Source organism: Dendrobates tinctorius, unplaced genomic scaffold (genome assembly GCF_039654945.1).
Source record: "Dendrobates tinctorius isolate UK_male_01 unplaced genomic scaffold, ASM3965494v1 ptg000028l, whole genome shotgun sequence".
Classification (NCBI taxonomy): domain Eukaryota; kingdom Metazoa; phylum Chordata; class Amphibia; order Anura; family Dendrobatidae; genus Dendrobates; species Dendrobates tinctorius.
In genome coordinates this window covers 12,083,653-12,101,026 of record NW_027361696.1, presented here as the reverse complement: position 1 = coordinate 12,101,026, position 17,374 = coordinate 12,083,653, and the positions used below count along the sequence as shown (strand labels likewise).

Here is a 17,374-nt window from a genome sequence, read left to right as displayed (position 1 = left end):
GGACCTCTGGTATACTGTATATACACACTGATCCCCCAGTGTATACAGGACCCTGGTATATACACACTGACCCCCCTGTGTATACAGGACCCTCGGTATATACATGCTGACCCTAAAACCCCCCCCCCGGTGCATGTATGTGACATTACTGTCACAGGGTTACCGGAGCGTCTGATTGTTGTTCCTACTCCAGCGCTGAAAAGAAGCACTTCACCTACTTTTTAAATGGTGTCAATTTATTTTGGCAGAACAGGGGTTAATCGGCCATGTTGGGGGCTCTGGGAGTCTGAGCTCTCAGCTGAGCTGGTTAGCCACTCCTATCCCATATATAATCTGGGTCCTGACTGAAATACATGTCAGAGATAGCTTATGCTGCATGGCTTCAGGAGAAGTGTTCATATGAGGAGTTCTGTAGGATCTATCTTTTACTGTTACATGGTGTGTAAGTGTGGAAATTCCCTTCCCTCCTCTTACTTTGTTTTTTTTTCTCTTCCTCCACTCCCTGGTAGATTCCTCTTTTATATGTGAGTGAATATTTTGTATGCCTGTAGCTCTCAGTTTACCCTTGTTTATGTTGTCTTGTTTGTCTGGTGGGTGTACTACGGTGCACAGTAGCGCCCCTCATCCCTGGGTGGGGAAAGAGAACAATGGGCTGATTCAAGAGATAAGACATGGGTGGCGGTCCTGGCATCTTCACCTTCAGAAGTACAGAAGTATCCTGGGAAATAGGGCGAGCTAGGGTGACCCTAGTGTTAGGCTACTTTCAGATTAGCGTTTTTTAGCGCTGCGCTTCGTGCGCAATAGAAACACATGCAAAAAACGCATCTTGCGTTTTGCACATGTTTGCGTTTTTTAGGCGCATGCGTTTTAACCAGTTTCTAGCCATGTTTACTCTTAAAAGCATGTGATTTCAAATGCAGGCGTGCGCATGACCGTGCGCACGCCTGCGTTGCCATAGACTATAATGTGTTATTTTGTCGCATTCCGTGCGCAAGCGTGCGCATGCGTTTTTTTACGCCGTTGGACGGACCCAAAAATGCAACAGGTTGCGTTGGGAGCTTCTAGGCGCACACTACAAAAAACCGCATGCGCACGAAAACGCATACGAATACGTGCAAACGCTAGACCATGCGCCCTCCATGTTAAACATAGTGGCGCATGGACGCGCACGATGCGCTACGCTAATGTGAAACCAACCTTAGGGAAAGGGAAGGAGACAGTCGTGACAGTTATTCCTTATGTTCCAGGAACACTTCAGCTATTACTCTCTGGATTCGTCTCTTGGGCATCTGGTTTTCTCTCTGAAGTATGAAGTGATTGGAGATCAGGAGCACCTCCGTCTGCTGCTGCGGTGAGTGACCCCACATCGGGGCCCGAACCAGCGAGGTATGTGGGGACCCCACAGCGGGGCTCAAGCCAGCAGGAGATGTAAGGACCCCCCACACTGGGGCCCGAGCCAATGGGAGATGTAGGGGCTCGAGCCAGCGGGGGATGTATTCCCTGATTTATTGAGGTGTGTAGTTCAGAAGTGATCCAAAGTGACAACCACCGAGCTCTCTGCAGACCCTGTGCAGCATCGGCCCGGCTCCCTGCACCGATCCTCTGTTATGGGAGGCGGTGACTGCAGACGATATCACTGCGCTCGGATGTTGCCACGCTGCTCAGTTAATGCCATCTTTTCTCTAGGACGAAGAACCAGACGTTCCACGATGTGATCCCCATCTCCTGCCTCACAGAGTTCCCCAACGTGGTGCAGATGGCCAAGGTATGGAGCAAGGAGCGGATTTTACAGACGGACCCCACGGTGCCTGCTTTCTGCACTATTTGGCGTCTCTTGGCCGTCATGTTTTCAGCTGTCTGCCCCTCCCCCACCAATATTTTGCTTTGTTTTTCAGCTGGTCTGTGAAGATGTGAATGTGGATCGGTTTCATCCCGTCCTTTACCCAAAGGTGAGTGGTAACAGGATCCGTGCCACGTGATCCTCCGCGATCCATTACACACCGCGCTGTGCTGCATACGGGGTGAGTGATACAATATACCCACCTTGCGGCTCTCGAATTGACCTCTGACCTCTTTAGGCCTCGCGGCTCATCGTCACTTTTGATGAACACGTCATCAGCAATAACTTCAAATTTGGGGTCATTTACCAGAAGAGCGGACAGGTGAGTGGCAGTCCCTGGGGGCTGCAGCGCTGTACTGACCGGGCGTCTTTGATTGCCGGGGTGGCGGGATCTTGGGACATCCAGGGAGTCTCTCGGTCATGATCAGGGGTATCTGGTTGCCCGAAATCTCTTTCTGTCGCGCACTCTGTGTGTCGCTGTGTGTCTGCCTCTCCGGGTGGTGTTGCTCTGTTATTGGGAGGGGGGGGGCATCGCTCTGCCTCTGGGGGGGATCGTCGCTCTGTTTCTCGAGGGGGGGGGGGAGCGTCCTGTTTCTCAGAGGGGTGTGTCACTCTGTTTCTCAGGGGCGTCATGCTCTGTCTCGGGGGGGGGGGGGGGCATTGCTCTGTTTCTCTTGTGGGCGTCGTTCTCTCTCTGGGGGTCTGGCGGTCTCTAATAACCCTCCCCTGTTGCAGACCACCGAGGAGGAGTTGTTCGGCACCACTCAAGAGGGCGCTGCCTTTGTGGAGTTCCTGGAGCTGCTGGGGGAGCGGGTTCTCCTGCAGGACTTTAGGGGGTGAGTCTGGGGTCCCAAGGGGGTGCGGCGGTCTCGCTCTCTCTCTTTCTGGGGGTCCCGTGGGGACATCGTTGGCCGTTCTTTCTGACTCCACGTCTGATGCCGCAGATTCCGGGGAGGACTGGATGTGACTCATGGACAGACGGGGACAGAATCAGTCTACTGCAAATTCAGAGGGAAGGAGATCATGTTCCACGTGGTCACCAAGCTGCCGTACACCGAGGGCGATGCCCAGCAGGTAGTGTCGCAGGACGTCCCGTTGGTAGTGCGGCCGGACACCCTCCAGGAGCTGTCACTGTGTGGTTACTGGGATGTCGGACAACTTTCCCCAGAGTAGATAGCACACATGATGGCAGTCAAGTGCTGCTGATAGGAGTACTGACCCTGGTGGTCTACTGCTGCCCCTCCCCGATCCGTCATCTTTCTCATTTGTTTAGTTGCAGCGTAAGCGACACATTGGGAATGACATCGTGGCCATCGTATTTCAAGACGAGAACACGCCATTCGTCCCCGACATGATCGCCTCCAACTTCCTGCACGCCTACATCGTGGTGCAGGCGGAAAATGCCGGCACTGACAGCGCTGCATACAAGGTGGGCCCGGGGACCTGTTGCCACTGATGCTGGGGGGCCCGGGGACCTGATGCCACTGATGCTGGGGGGCCCGGGGACCTGATGCCACTGATGCTGGGGGGCCCGAGGACCTGATGCCACTGATGCTGGGGGGCCCGGGGACCCGATGCCACTGATGCTGGGGGGCCCGGGGACCCGATGCCACTGATGCTGGAGGGCCCGGGGACCCGATGCCACTGATGCTGGCGGGCCCGGGGACCCGATGCCTGTGATCCTGGGGGACCCAATGCCACTGATCCTGGGGGGTGCTGCGGACCGGATAATGTTGACCCTGAGGGGCCTTCAAGACCGGATGTCGTTGATTCCGGGGAGCTGCTTCATGTTTTTGCTGAGCAGTGTGTTGGAGGTCGGCTGTGTGCTGTGGGTCCGACTGTGACGGGGGACGCGCTTGCCCGTGTCAGACCCCTTAGTGGCAGCGTCTGCTGTGTTGGAGGTCATGTAGTAATATAATGTGTGGCCCCTCTCAGGTCTCGGTCACTGCCCGGGATGACGTGCCTTTCTTCGGCCCACCACTTCCAGACCCCGCTGTTTTCCGTAAGGTAGGTGGGAGATCCTGGTTGCCTGGTGAACTACAATTCCCAGCAGCGCTCGCACCTGACTGTCTTTCTCCAGGGCTCCGACTTTCAGGAATTCCTTCTGACTAAACTGATCAATGCTGAGTACGCCTGCTATAAAGCCGAGAAATTTGCTAAACTGGAGGTGAGTGCTGCCCCCCTGAACCGTGTCCGGCCGTGTCCCCCCGTCTTATCTCTCCTCGCCCTCAGGAGCGGACGCGCGCCGCATTACTGGAGACGCTGTACGAGGAGCTGCACATCAACAGCCAGTCCATGATGGGGCTCGGCGGGGACGAGGACAAGATGGAGAACGGTGGCGGTGGTGGTGGCTTCTTTGAGTCTTTTAAGGTGAGATATACATATCATGGGGGTCCCCAGTATCCGTGTAGCAGTCATTTATGTCCATTATCAGGATCTGGGGGGGCTCAGGTCTCTGTATCTTTCTATACTCAGAATCTGGGGGTCTCAAGTCTCTATCTGTCTATTCTCAGTATCTGGGGGGGACTCGGGTCTCTATCTGTCTATTCTCAGTATTTGGGGGGCTCAGGTCTCTGTATCTGTCTATTCTCAGTATTTGGGGGGCTCAGATCTCTGTCTGTTCTTAGTATTTGGGGGGTCTCAGGTCCCTGTACCTGTCTATTCTCCGGATCTGCGGGGGGGGGGGGGGCTCAGGTCTCTGTATCTGTCTATTCTCAGGGTCTGGGGGGTCTCAGGTCTCTGTATCTGTCTATTCTCAGTATTTGGGGGGCTCAGGTCTCTGCCTGTTCTTAGTATTTGGGGGGTCTCAGATCCCTGTATCTGTCTATTCTCCGGATCTGGGGGGGGCTCAGGTCTCTGTATCTGTCTATTCTCAGGGTCTGGGGGGTCTCAGGTCTCTATCTGTCTATTATCAGTATTTGGAGGGCTCAGGTCTCTGTATCTCTCTATTCTCAGTATTTGGGGGGCTCAGGTCTCTGTATCTGTCTATTCTCAGTATTTGGGGGGCTCAGGTCTCTGTATCTCTATTCTCAGTATTTGGGGGGCTCAGGTCTCTGTATCTGTCTATTCTCAGTATTTGGGGGGGCTCAGGTCTCTGCATCTCTCTATTCTCGGTATTTGGGGGGCTCAGGTCTCTGTCTGTTCTCAGTATTTGGGGGGTCTTAGGTCCTTGTATCTGTCTATTCTCTGGATCTGGGGGGGATCTCGGGTCTCTGTATCTGTATATTCTCAGTATTTGGGGGGCTCAGGTCTCTGTCTGTTCTTAGTATTTAGCGGGTCTCAGGTCCCTGTATCTGTCTATTCTCTGGATCTGGTGTGGGGCTCAGGTCTCTGTGTCTGTCTATTCTCAGGGTCTCAGGTCTCTGTATCTGTCTATTATCAGTATTTGGGGGGCTCAGGTCCCTGTATCTGTCCATTCTCCGGATCTGGAGGGGGCTCAGGTCTCTGTCTATTCTCAGGATCTGGGGGGGGGGGCCTCAGGTCTCTGTCTATTCTCAGGATCTGGGGAGTCTCAGGTCTGTCTGTCTATTTTCAGTATTTGGGGGCCCAGGTCTCTAGCTATTCTCAGTATTTGGGGGGCTCAGGTATCTGTATCTGTCTATTCTCAGGGTCTGGGGGGTCTCAGGTCTCTGTATCTGTCTATTCTCAGGGTCTGGGGGGTCTCAGGTCTCTGTAACTATTATCAGTATTTGGGGGGGCTCAGGTCTCTGTATCTCTCGATTATCAGTATTTGGGGGTCTCAGGTCCCTGTATCTGTCTATTCTCCGGATCTGGGGGGGGGCTCAGGTCTCTGTATCTGTCTATTCTCCGGATCTGGGGGGGCTCAGGCCTCTATCTGCTTATTCTCCATATTTGGGTGCTCTGCTGCATCTAAGGCCTCTTTCACACTTCATTTTTTTACAATCAGTCACAATCCGCCAGGTTTTGAAAAAAACGGATCCTCAATTTTCTTTTGAGGATCCGTTTTTTTCTCCACTGACTTTCATTAATGGCGGATTGTGACGGATTGCCGTCCGTTGCATCCGTTTTTTTTGAGGATCCGCCAAAAGTTGCTGTCCGTCACCATCCTCAAAGATTTGAAAACGGAGCTTGCAAGGTATTTTTTTTCTGGCGGATCCTCCAGACACTAAATTAACCCGAAATTCTTTCTGGGTGCCGGACAAAAAAAAAATTCTCTCTCATTCTCTCTCTCTCTCTCCAAAATGATTCTCTCTCTCTCTCTCTCCAAAATGATTCTCTCTCTCTCTCTCTCTCTCCAAAATGATTCTCTCTCTCTCTCTCTCTCTCTCTCCAAAATGATTCTCTCTCTCTCTCTCTCCAAAATGATTCTCTCTCTCTCTCTCTCTCTCTCTCTCCAAAATGATTCTCTCTCCCTCTCTCTCTCTCTCTCCAAAATGAACGGATGGATGGCATCCGTTGACATCACTTCTAAAACGGATCCAGCATCCGTCCTTTTGGCGGATTTTGACTGATGCAAAAAACTGAAGTGTGAAAGAGGCCTTACATACAGAGATGAACCCCATGTCTATTATTTAGTAATGACAGCAGTGACCCCTGGTGGCCGTACAGCAGTACTACACCCATCCTCCGTTCTTCGTGGTGCTTCCCTGATCAGATCACTTCTGCACACAAGATGTCACAGTCTTTTCTCATTGCAGAGAGTAATTAGGAGCCGCAGTCAGTCCATGGATGCCATGGGGCTCAGCAATAAGAAGCAGCACTCGGTGTCCACCAGCCACAGCGGCAGCTTTGGGCATAACAACCAGGATAATCCAAAGCCTCCAGGAATAGTAAGTGCCCCCTATATACATGTAGACCAGGGCAGGTATGTATTCTGGTTTCTGTAGGTAACGCTTGTAGATAAAGGAGGATAGCGATTATAAATAGATTGTTAAAAGCAAACGTAGTGAAAGATCAGGTCACTGATGGCAGAAGAAGCCCGCAGGACCCCAAAGAAAATCATACTCCTCAGATTCACAGAGCCAGAGTCCTCCCTCCCATACTCTTCTCTGTCCTCCTCCTCTCTCCTCCTTGCCGTACTCTGCTCGGACCTCCTCCTCTCTACTCCCTGCTGGATTCTTCTCTGTCCTCCTCCACTCTCCTCCCTCCAGGACTCTTTTTCTGTCCTCTCTCCTTCCTCCCAGAAACTTCTTTATCCTCCATCTCTCCTCCCTCCCGGACTCTTCTCTGTCCTCCTCCTCTCTCCTCCCTCCCGGACTTTTCTCTGTCCTCCTCCTATCTCCTCCCTATCGGACTCTTCTCTGTCCTCCTCCTCTCTCCTCCTTCTCGGACTCTTCTCTGTCCTCCTCCCTCCCAGACTCTTCTCTGTCCTCCTCCTCTCTCCTCCCTCCCGGACTCTTCTCTGTCCTCCTCCTATCTCCTCCCTCTCGGACTCTTCTCTGTCCTCCTCCTCTCTTGGACTCTTCTCTGTCCTCCTCCCTCCCAGACTTTTCTCTGTCCTCCTCCTCTCTCCTCCCTATCGGACTCTTCTCTGTCCTCCTCCTCTCTCCTCCTTCTCGGACTCTTCTCTGTCCTCCTCCCTCCCAGACTCTTCTCTGTCCTCCTCCTCTCTCCTCCCTCCCGGACTCTTCTCTGTCCTCCTCCCTCTCAGACTCTTCTCTGTCCTCCTCCTCTCTTCTCTCTCTCGGACTCTTCTCTGTCCTCCTCCCTCCCGGACTCTTCTCTGTCCTCCTCCTCTCTCCTCCCTCCCGGACTCTTCTCTGTCCTCCTCCCTCTCAGACTCTTCTCTGTCCTCCTCCTCTCTTCTCTCTCTCGGACTCTTCTCTGTCCTCCTCCCTCCCGGACTCTTCTCTGTTCTCCTCCTCTCTCCTCCCTCTCGGACTCTTCTCTGTCCTCCTCCTCTCTCTCGGACTCTTCTCTGTCGTCCTCCTTCTCTCTCTCGGACTCTTCTCTGTCCTCCTCCTCTCTCCTCCCTCCCGGACTCTTCTCTGTCCTCCTCCTCTTTCTTTCCTCACAGACTCTTCTCTGTCCTCCTCCTTGCTCCTCCCTCCCAGACTCTTCTGTCCTTCTCTTTACTCCGCCTTTCTCCCATACTCTTTTCTTTCCTTCCTCCCAGACTCGTGTTCTCCTCTCTCCTCCCTCTCGGACTCTTCTCTATCCTCCTCCTCTTTCTTCTCTCACAGACTCTTCTCTGTCCTCCTCCTCTTTCATCCCTCACAGACTCTGCTCTGTCCTCCTTGCTCCTCCCTCCCACTTTTTTTTTTTTTCCTTCTCTTTACTCCGCCTTTCTCCCAGACTCTTTTCTTTCCTTCCTCCCAGACTCGTGTCCTCCTCTCTCCGCCCTCTCGGACTCTTCTCTGTCCTCCTCCTCTTTCTTCCCTCACAGACTCTTCTCTGTCCTCCTCGCTTCTCCCTCCCAGACTCTTCTCTGTCCTCCTCCTCTCTCCTCTCTCCTCCTCTCCGTACTCTTCTCGGACCTCCTCCTCTCTACTCCCTCCTGGATTCTTCTGTGTCCTCCTCCACTCTCCTCCCTCCAGTAGTCTTTTCTGTCCTCTATCCTTCCTCCCAGACACTTCTTTGTCCTCCTCCTCCTCCCTCCCGGACTCTTCTCTGTCGTCCTCCTCTCTCCTCCCTCCCGGACTCTTCTCTGTCCTCCTCCTCTCTCCTCCCTCCCGGACTCTTCTCTGTCCTCCTCCTCTCTCCTCCCTCCCGGACTCTTCTCTGTCCTCCTCCTCTCTCCTCCCTCCCGGACTCTTCTCTGTCCTCCTCCTCTCTCCTCCCTCCCGGACTCTCCTCCCTCCCGGACTCTTCTCTGTCCTCCTCCTCTCTCCTGGACTCTTCTCTGTCCTCCTCCTCTCTCCTCCCTCCCGGACTCTTCTCTGTCCTCCTCCTCTCTCCTCCCTCCCGGACTCTTCTCTGTCCTCCTCCTCTCTCCTCCCTCCCGGACTCTCCTCCCTCCCGGACTCTTCTCTGTCCTCCTCCTCTCTCCTGGACTCTTCTCTGTCCTCCTCCTCTCTCCTCCTTCCCGGACTCTTCTCTGTCCTCCTCCTCTCTCCTCCCTCCCGGACTCTTCTCTGTCCTCCTCCTCTCTACTACCTACCGGACTCTTCTGTCCTCCTCCTCTCTCCTCCCTCCCGGACTCTCCTGGACTCTTCTCTGTCCTCCTCCTCTCTCCTGGACTCTTCTCTGTCCTCCTCCTCTCTCCTGGACTCTTCTCTGTCCTCCTCCTCTCTCCTCCCTCCCGGACTCTTCTCTGTCCTCCTCCTCTCTCCTGGACTCTTCTCTGTCCTCCTCCTCTCTCCTGGACTCTTCTCTGTCCTCCTCCTCTCTCCTGGACTCTTCTCTGTCCTCCTCCTCTCTCCTCCCTCCCGGACTCTTCTCTGTCCTCCTCCTCTCTCCTGGACTCTTCTCTGTCCTCCTCCTCTCTCCTGGACTCTTCTCTGTCCTCCTCCTCTCTCCTCCCTCCCGGACTCTTCTGTCCTCCTCCTACTTGCTCCTCCAAGGTCAGCTGTTTGGGCACAGACCGTTCTAGCGGATGATTATAGATTTGGGGGTCTGTGTAGAGACCTGAGGTGGGTCCCGATCAGAGGCCAGTGAGGAGCGGGACCCCCTGGGACGGTTGGTGTGTGGAGGGCACTGAAGCGCTGCCCCCTGCAGGTGGAGGCCAGTCAGGAGCGTTACCCCCTGGTGAGGTGGTGGAGGGCATGAGGTGCTGCCCCCTGCAGGTGGAGGTCTGTGAACAGCGGGACCCCCCCGGGTTGGTTGGCTGGTGGATGACACTGAGGTGCTGCCCCCCGCAGGTGGAGGTCTGTGAATGATGTTTTTTTTTCTTTCTCTCCTCTCTTCCTCTTCTCCTGACTCGCCATCTTTCTCCTTCTCTGTCTCGCGTACATTTCTGTCTCCTTTCTCCTCTTTCTGCCCCGGTGTGACATCTCTTCCTCGCATCCATGTCTTTGTGCTCGCTAGTCATTGCTTGTACCAGGGAGAGCGCCCGGCCGGCATGGACGCCGTGGAAGTGCCATAGGCATAGGAACCATAGAAGAGGTGGATAATGGCTCCGTCTGAGCCCAGGGTCCCGTGAGGTGTGGATGGTGTGTTCGCTGTGTGGACCCTGGCTGGCATCCAGGATCAGCGGCACCAGAAGTATCAGGCGGCCTCTTCTCTTCCTCCTGATAGTGTGACGGGCGTCCTCGCCAATGGCCAGCGCTGTCAGTGAAGAAAAGGGCCTTGTCCTGGGGCAGTTACAATGTACCAGTGCAGTCTGTGCTGCTGTGATTCTGCAATAATACATTGTAATGCACCTGCAGCTGAGCCGCGGGCTGGGATTTGGAAGATGCAGCGTGATGTCACTGTGGCCGCAGGGGACGGGGGGGGAAACACGGCCGCAGTATGGGGGATGGGGAGGGCCACGACTGCAGGATGGAGGACACAGCCGCAGCATGGGGGGGGGGAACGTGGCCGCAGTGTGCATGATGGGGGGGACGTGGCTGTGTAAGGGTCGGACGTGGCTGTGTAAGGGTCGGTCGTGGCTGGGGACTCCGGGGCAATGGAGTCCTGGCCTCCCCTCACATAGACATGACAGTTTTCTGTCAGCACATCTGTCGCTTTCTCCAGCTTCCCCTCAGGGCTTTCTGTTATGCTCTGCACATTCTCCTCAGCCGATGTGGAACAAATAGTCACAGTCCTGTTCAATACTTGAACAATCAACTTTACTGTTTCCTTTACACAGCGCATACATATTCACTCCAGCATCAGGGTTGGCAATGGACATTTTCTCCTCTGTCCCTGTCTTTTCCTCTCTCCCACTAAGCTCACTTCCGGGACGGACCGTGCTCTCCGGTATTTCAGCATCAACTCTGCTCAGTCTTACTCCAGTAGGAGACCCTCTTAACCGTTTAGCCCTGGTCTCAAGGATATCCACAGATTAAATAAGCTGCCACATTGAGTGACCTGCCCGTACTGCTTAGTCTTCTTCTGGCAACTGCAGACCCACTAATTCTGCACTGTCAGCACTTCTCCTGGTGTTTCTCCCCGAGGAGATACTGGCCCGAATTCTGTATGACTGGGCTCTTAACGTTAACATTACGGAGCCAACAGCCCTGTCAGGACGCTCCATTTACAAGTTGAGTATCTCTAACCCCATCTAGTGGGCAAACTAGGGTACTACACTTTCCCTTTCTATATAACAGTGTCCAATGTTAAATACATGTAACAGATACAATAAATAGACATTTACATGGCATGTACAATAAAAACGAATAACGTTAAAGGGAAAGGGTACATAACATCCAACACTAAATATACATATATACACGTATATATCTGTACAATTATGGACACTCCTTTGTGTCCCTTACAGCTGCAGTGTAGGGGATGGGAACGGTACCAAAATGTGGGTGATGGGGTGGACGTGGCCACAGTGTAGGGGATGGGGGGAGAACGCGGCTGCAGGGGATTTGGAGGAGACACGGCCGCAGTGTGGGGGATGGGGGCAGGACATGACGGGGGGGAGGGAAACGGCCGCACGGGATGGAAGGAACTCGGCCGCAGCGTCGGGGATGGGGGGGTGAACACGGCCGGGGGATGGGGGGCCGCGGGGATGGGGGGGAGCGCGGTCGCAGTGTGGTGGATGGGGGGGGATGCTGTCGCACGTGGGGGACAGAGGAGGGACATTGGGGGAACGCGGCCGCAGATTAACCACAAGCCCATCTTTTCCAGTCTCTGATTGTTCCCGGGAAAAGTCCGACCAGGAAGAAGTCCGGACCCTTCAGCTCCCGGCGTAGCAGCGCCATTGGCATCGAGAACATCCAGGAGGTGCAGGAAAAGTGGTGAGCGGCTCTGCCACAGGGGATGGGGGTGTACTTACTTTAAGTACATTTTCAGTACTTATGTTTTTTAGGGAAAGTCCGACTGGCCCCCTGAAGACCCCAGACAGCGGCACCGCCTCCCAGGAGCCGAAATCTGATAACTCGTCCAATCACAGCTCTCCAGAGCTGCCCACCACAAAGAACAGGTACGTGTCCTGATGCTGGGCCCCTGGACGTGCGGCCCCTGGTTGTGTGACCCCTTATACTCATTTCTTGTCTTTCAGGATGGATTCGGTGTCCACACCAGAAGCCCACAGGGATTTCTCCCGGTCATCGTCCAGCGCCAGCAGCTTTGCCAGCGTAGTGGAGGAAAATGAACTCCTGGACGAGGACGACCTCGGGATGGTAACAGCACCTCTGTTTGTGGATGGGGGTACAGGCGCAGTGTCAGTATCTGCAGGTGCGCACTGATGTAGCGCTGACTTTTCTCCGCAGGACAGCGTCTCCTCCGCCGACACTCCTCACAAGCGCGACGCCTTCGTATACAGCACATGGCTGGAAGACAGTGCGAGTAGTGTGAGCACCGCCAGCGGAGGGAGTGCACCAGGTGCCAGAACTCATCTTGTTATGGGAGTAGTCTGCTGTTCGGCAGGTACTATTCGCCTGCCCAGGCTGCTGTATGAGAGGTACTGTACGCCTGAGCAGGAAGAGAAGCAGGCTGCTGTATGGTTTGTACTATACGCCTTTGCAAGGGGAGGATCAGGCTGCTGTATGGCAGGTACTATACGCCTGCGCATGGGGAGGAACAGACTGCTGTGCAGCGGGTACTATACGCCTGTGCAAGGGGAGGAGCAGGCTGCTGTATGGCAGGTACTACACGCCTGCGCAGGGGTGGGAGCAGGCTGCTGTGAGGCAGGTACTATACGCCTGTGCAAGGGGTGGAGTAGGCTGCTGTATGGCAGGTACTATACGCCTGCGCAGGGGTGGGAGCAGGCTGCTGTGAGGCAGGTACTATACGCCTGCGCAGGGGGAGGAGCAGGCTGCTGTACAGCAGGTACTATACGCCTGCGCAGTGGTCACCCAGATCCCTGTCAGGGTGACTACTGTTTAAAAGGATTGTCCATCCCCTGGTGCGTGACATGTGGAGGAGTCACATCAGGTGTGCAATCCTGTGTAACTGATGTTCTTTGTGCAGGTTTCCAGCGCTCCCCCCACACCGATGGTCAGAGGCTAAGTGGAGACCCCGCGTACGAGATTAAGATTCAGCTGGAAGAAACCGATCCAAGTGCAGCCAATCAGGTAAGAGCTGTAGTGACGTGATGACTGGCTCCGCCTCCTGCGCACTGACCGTGTGTTTGCATCTCCCCCAGCGCTGCTAGCCCCCACCTGTGTGATGGAAGATACGGACCCTTCGTCACTACCGATCCTCCGCGAACACTGGGTGCCCATAGCTCGGCCACTGCCATCTGACCTGCGGAGGCTGAAATCTCGAGACGAGACTTCTACCATCTTTTTCTTGTCTACACCCCCAGCAGCGGCCCAGACAGCAAAAACTGAGTGACCTGCACCAGCGCTGCCGCGACTGACCGCCTCCTTCCACCGACTTGTTACCTGCAACTGCCCCTCCCCTGGCAGTATGAAGAGGGTGTGCGCTGGGGGAGCTGTCCTTATGTGGCACCCTGGGCGTGGCTCTGTAGAGTGGCGCTTTACACGTGGCACTGAGCAGTCTCCGTATTGTACAGTTCATTCTCAGGATGTCAATCGGTGCACAAGTCCTCGGATCCTTACCCAGAACTGAAGGGGTTTCTGTTCCCCTCTATGCATCGTCTGCGGCCCATCCCGTCTTGTCCTGTGTGTTCTCCTCTCTGGGCGCAGCAATCACCAGCTCTGCAGCTGGCAGTGATAGTGTAGCACTACATCTCTCATCCTCCCATCAGAGTAACTGCAGCTGTCCAGCGGAGATGATTGATGGCTCCATTCAGCGTCCCGTGGATCTGTAGGTTGGCATGTCAGAGACTGTGATGCTCCCTGATCTGCCATGGCAGCCTCTGGTTCTGGCTCCAGCAAGGGCACTGCCTGGTCTCTGGCCTCCTCAGGCTGCAGCAGGGGGGCTCCCTGGTCTCTGGCCGCCTCGGGCTCTGGCGGGGGCGTTCCCCGGTCTCTGGCTGCGGCAGGAGTGCTGCTTGGTCTCTGGCCTCCTGCGCTGGAGGGCGCTCCCCGGTCTCAGGCTGCGGAGAGGGACGCTTCCCGGTCTCTGGCCACCTCAAGCTGCGGCAGGGGGAGCTCCCTGGTCTCTGGATGCCTCAAGCTGTGGCGGGGGAGCGCCCTGTTCTCTGGCTGCCTCTGGTGGGGGCATTCCCTGATCTCTAGCCACCCCAGGCTCTGGTGGGGGGGCGCTTCCTGATCTCTGGCCTCAGGCTGCGACGGGTGTGCTCCCTAATCTCTAGCTGACGTGGGTTGCGACAGAGGGCACTCCCCGATCTCTAGCCGCCTTGGGCTGCGGCAGGAAGGGCGCTCCCAGATATCTAGCCGACTTGGGGGGGGCGTTCCCCGATCTCTAGCCGGCTCGGGCTGTGGCAGGGGGCGCTTTCCGATCTCTGAGGCTGACTCGTGCTGCGGTGGGGGGCGCTTCCCAATCTCTGAGCCCTCCTCAGGCTGCACTGTTCCCTGGTCTTCGGTGGTCTCCCACCGCAGTGCGGGGATAAATACTATTTTTCCATTCGGAGTTAACAACGTCGCAATGTTTAATTGTTTCTCTGTAAAGAATAAATAGAAATTATTTATCTGACAGTATGTAAATAATAAAATGAGAAAAGACCCTGAGCATAGCCTCAGCCGCTGCTACGGGACCACCACAACTCCACAGCGAAGGCACCTGGTGCTCTTAACTCAGCCCAGTCAGGTCGGCAACACCAGGACAAGAGAAGACAAGCAGATGCACAGGAGATGGGATGGTCTGAGGTGCAATACCAAACACTGCCACAGATGGCAGGGGGCGCTGTAGGTAAAGCAATGCCTTACCAGTAAAGTAAAATCACTGCTGTACTATCACATCATCTTCTCCAGAGCTGCTGTCACATCATATCTTATAACAGCAGAATAGTGACCGCAGCTTTGGAGCATAAGACACGATGTAACAGCAGAATAGTGACTGCAGCTCTGGAGGTGAGTGGAGTACAAGATAGACTCATCTGCTGTTACATGGTATCTTGTCCTCCTGTCACCTACCAAGCTACAGTCACTATACTGCTGTTACATTGTGTCTTATCCTCCAGAGCTGCAGTCACGATTCTGCTGTTACATCATGTCTTATCCTCCAGAGCAGTAGTCACTATTCTTCTGTTACATCAGGTCTTCTCCATTCACCACCAGAGCTGCAGTCACTATTCTGCTGTAACATCATGTCTTATCCACCAGAAACCTCCAGAGCTTCGATCACTATTCTACTGACGTCCTGATTGGCTTCGGTGTCTGTGCTTGGGGAACACGTAATAAGTATACGGCATTGCAGGTGAAACCATCAGATAAAGCCGCGCAGAGACAATGAAGATGAAGGAACACGTATACACGGAGGAGACAGAGATGGAGAAGACATTAGTTCTGTGAGAACAATAAATACCGTATTCAGCCGTGTTCATATTGACAGACGTTGGCGGCGCCTGAACTGGTTTTCATTCATTTCCAGGCTCCAATTTTCAATCCTGCAGTTACAGCCGAATATTAGGAGTCCGCTGGTCACGGCTGAGACACGGACCAGACCCAGCCTTGGCACTGAGACACGGACCAGGCATGGCCCTGAGACAATGACCAGACACTGCCATGCTCCTCCCACTACAGGGCAGTATTTGATAGAAGGCAAAGACCTGAATATACCGTCACCCACAGTGGAAGACATATAGGGAATGATTTATCGTATTTGTCGAATGGATATGTTCACACCTGACATAGCTCAGTGACCCCCTTGGAGTTGTGGGCAGATCCTGACTGTACAGCTGAAGGCTTGTTACAATCAGGGTCAGACTGGGGTGTTTGGGTCCCACAGGGGGGATTGACCTGAGGGGCCCACCCTACACCTATATTCAAATATCTGTAAGCCATTTTCCCCGTTATAGTGGAGCGTCGACTGTAAAACACAGGCAGCTCCTGCACATCTGCTGTGCCCAACATAACTGGGTGTAATTCCAGAAAAAAACAAGTGCAACCCCTGAGGGAATTAATGGATCAGTGGTCAAGTCACACATGATACTCCAGTCTATTGGGAATAAGTGTTCCACATTCTCCTGATTGGGTCCCAGAAGTCAGACCCACCAATCAATATGTCATCACTTATCCTGTGGAGAGGTGATGACTTTTTTCACAGGAAAACTCCTGTATGTGCATCTCTACTGCTGAGTACCAAGTATTTAATGGAAATAAGGAATCTTATAATTAATATCAGAGAGAACAAATGCCTGGCAAACACAACACAATCCACTGTACCAGGACCAATAATGCCACATAAAGGGAAGAAATACCACAACAACTTGACCAGACCACATAGTGACCAAATAATACCACATACAAGGGGCTAATTCAGCCACACCATGACTAGACTGCAAATTACCGCCACATAGTGACTGAATAATACCACATACAAGGGTCAAATACCACATGACCACATATCACAGTGACCAGATATTAATCACAAGGAACAAAAACCACACGATGACCAAATTACCAGCACACTGACCAGCCTGCATAGTGACCAAATAATACATACAAGGAGAAATACATCCAGACCACATATTACTACCACATAGTGACCGAATAATACCACATACAAGGGACAAATACCACCACATAGTGACAGAATAATACAAGGGAGAAATACCACCACACCATGACCAGACCACATTACCACCACATAGTGAACAAATAATACCACAAACGGAAGAATTACCACCATGACCAGACAGCAAATTACCACCACATAGTGACCAAATACATACAAGGGAGAAAAACCACCATGCTCAGACCACATAGTAACCAAATAACACCACATACAAGGAACAAGTACTTCCACACCATGACCAGACCACATATTACCACCATATAGTGACCGAATAATACCAAATACAAGGGACAAATACCACCACACCATGACCAGACCACATATTACCAATGCAGTGACCGGATAATATCACATACAAGGAACAAATACCACCACACCTTTTAAATATACTTATTTTGTATATTTATTCAGGACTTCTTACCAGATGCCATACTCAAAAGAAAATGGCACAATGTTATTTATAAAAAAAATAGTGTTTTGTTGGATTTTCCACCAAAAAGCATCATTTGAGCAAAACAAATAGTTACGAGATTGTCCATATCAAAGTTCTCCATCTTTCCTGGGATCCTGAATGGTAGATTGTGTCTGTCTTTGTCAAAGCATTCTCTTTAACACGTGGTTAACTCACCACCTGTCCATACAACCTAGTGTCCATATGAAGTGCGAAGTGAGCCCCTCTTCCTGTGGGTCATGTGTTATATACATCCCATATAGCAGGTGTTCTCTCTATATGGTGTTCTCATCTATCCTGAGCTGAAAGTACAGCTGTATGTAATGTCAGCCAAACCTTCCACGAGGCAATGCACTCAGTACAGAATTAAGAAAAATTAACAATATTTAACACTGTGACCAGACAAAATTACCACCACATAGTGACAGAATAATACATACAAGGGACAAATATCACCAGACCACATATATTACCACCACATAATG

General features: G+C 53.1%; 1 protein-coding gene across 13 annotated transcripts in view; it reads left to right on the top strand.

Annotated features, from left to right (window-relative positions):
• The window catches only part of RAP1GAP (RAP1 GTPase activating protein), a 68,452-nt gene extending 54,055 nt beyond the window's left edge, over positions 1 to 14,397 (top strand). For 8 of the 13 annotated variants that reach the window (XM_073570142.1, XM_073570152.1, XM_073570153.1 and 5 more), the window contains 18 exons: positions 1,248 to 1,351; positions 1,687 to 1,765; positions 1,896 to 1,949; positions 2,079 to 2,162; positions 2,576 to 2,676; positions 2,785 to 2,914; positions 3,114 to 3,269; positions 3,776 to 3,847; positions 3,921 to 4,007; positions 4,073 to 4,210; positions 6,499 to 6,630; positions 9,767 to 9,844; positions 11,519 to 11,628; positions 11,700 to 11,813; positions 11,892 to 12,012; positions 12,103 to 12,259; positions 12,803 to 12,906; positions 12,978 to 14,397. In XM_073570142.1, the coding sequence (XP_073426243.1) occupies positions 1,248 to 1,351; positions 1,687 to 1,765; positions 1,896 to 1,949; positions 2,079 to 2,162; positions 2,576 to 2,676; positions 2,785 to 2,914; positions 3,114 to 3,269; positions 3,776 to 3,847; positions 3,921 to 4,007; positions 4,073 to 4,210; positions 6,499 to 6,630; positions 9,767 to 9,844; positions 11,519 to 11,628; positions 11,700 to 11,813; positions 11,892 to 12,012; positions 12,103 to 12,259; positions 12,803 to 12,906; positions 12,978 to 12,986 (1,830 nt within the window). In that variant the 3' untranslated portion in view covers positions 12,987 to 14,397. The remainder of the gene's footprint in view (positions 1 to 1,247; positions 1,352 to 1,686; positions 1,766 to 1,895; positions 1,950 to 2,078; positions 2,163 to 2,575; positions 2,677 to 2,784; positions 2,915 to 3,113; positions 3,270 to 3,775; positions 3,848 to 3,920; positions 4,008 to 4,072; positions 4,211 to 6,498; positions 6,631 to 9,766; positions 9,845 to 11,518; positions 11,629 to 11,699; positions 11,814 to 11,891; positions 12,013 to 12,102; positions 12,260 to 12,802; positions 12,907 to 12,977) is intronic. The other 5 variants (XM_073570143.1, XM_073570144.1, XM_073570146.1 and 2 more) reach the window with 5 other exon arrangements.
• The last annotated feature ends 2,977 nt before the right edge of the window (positions 14,398 to 17,374 follow it).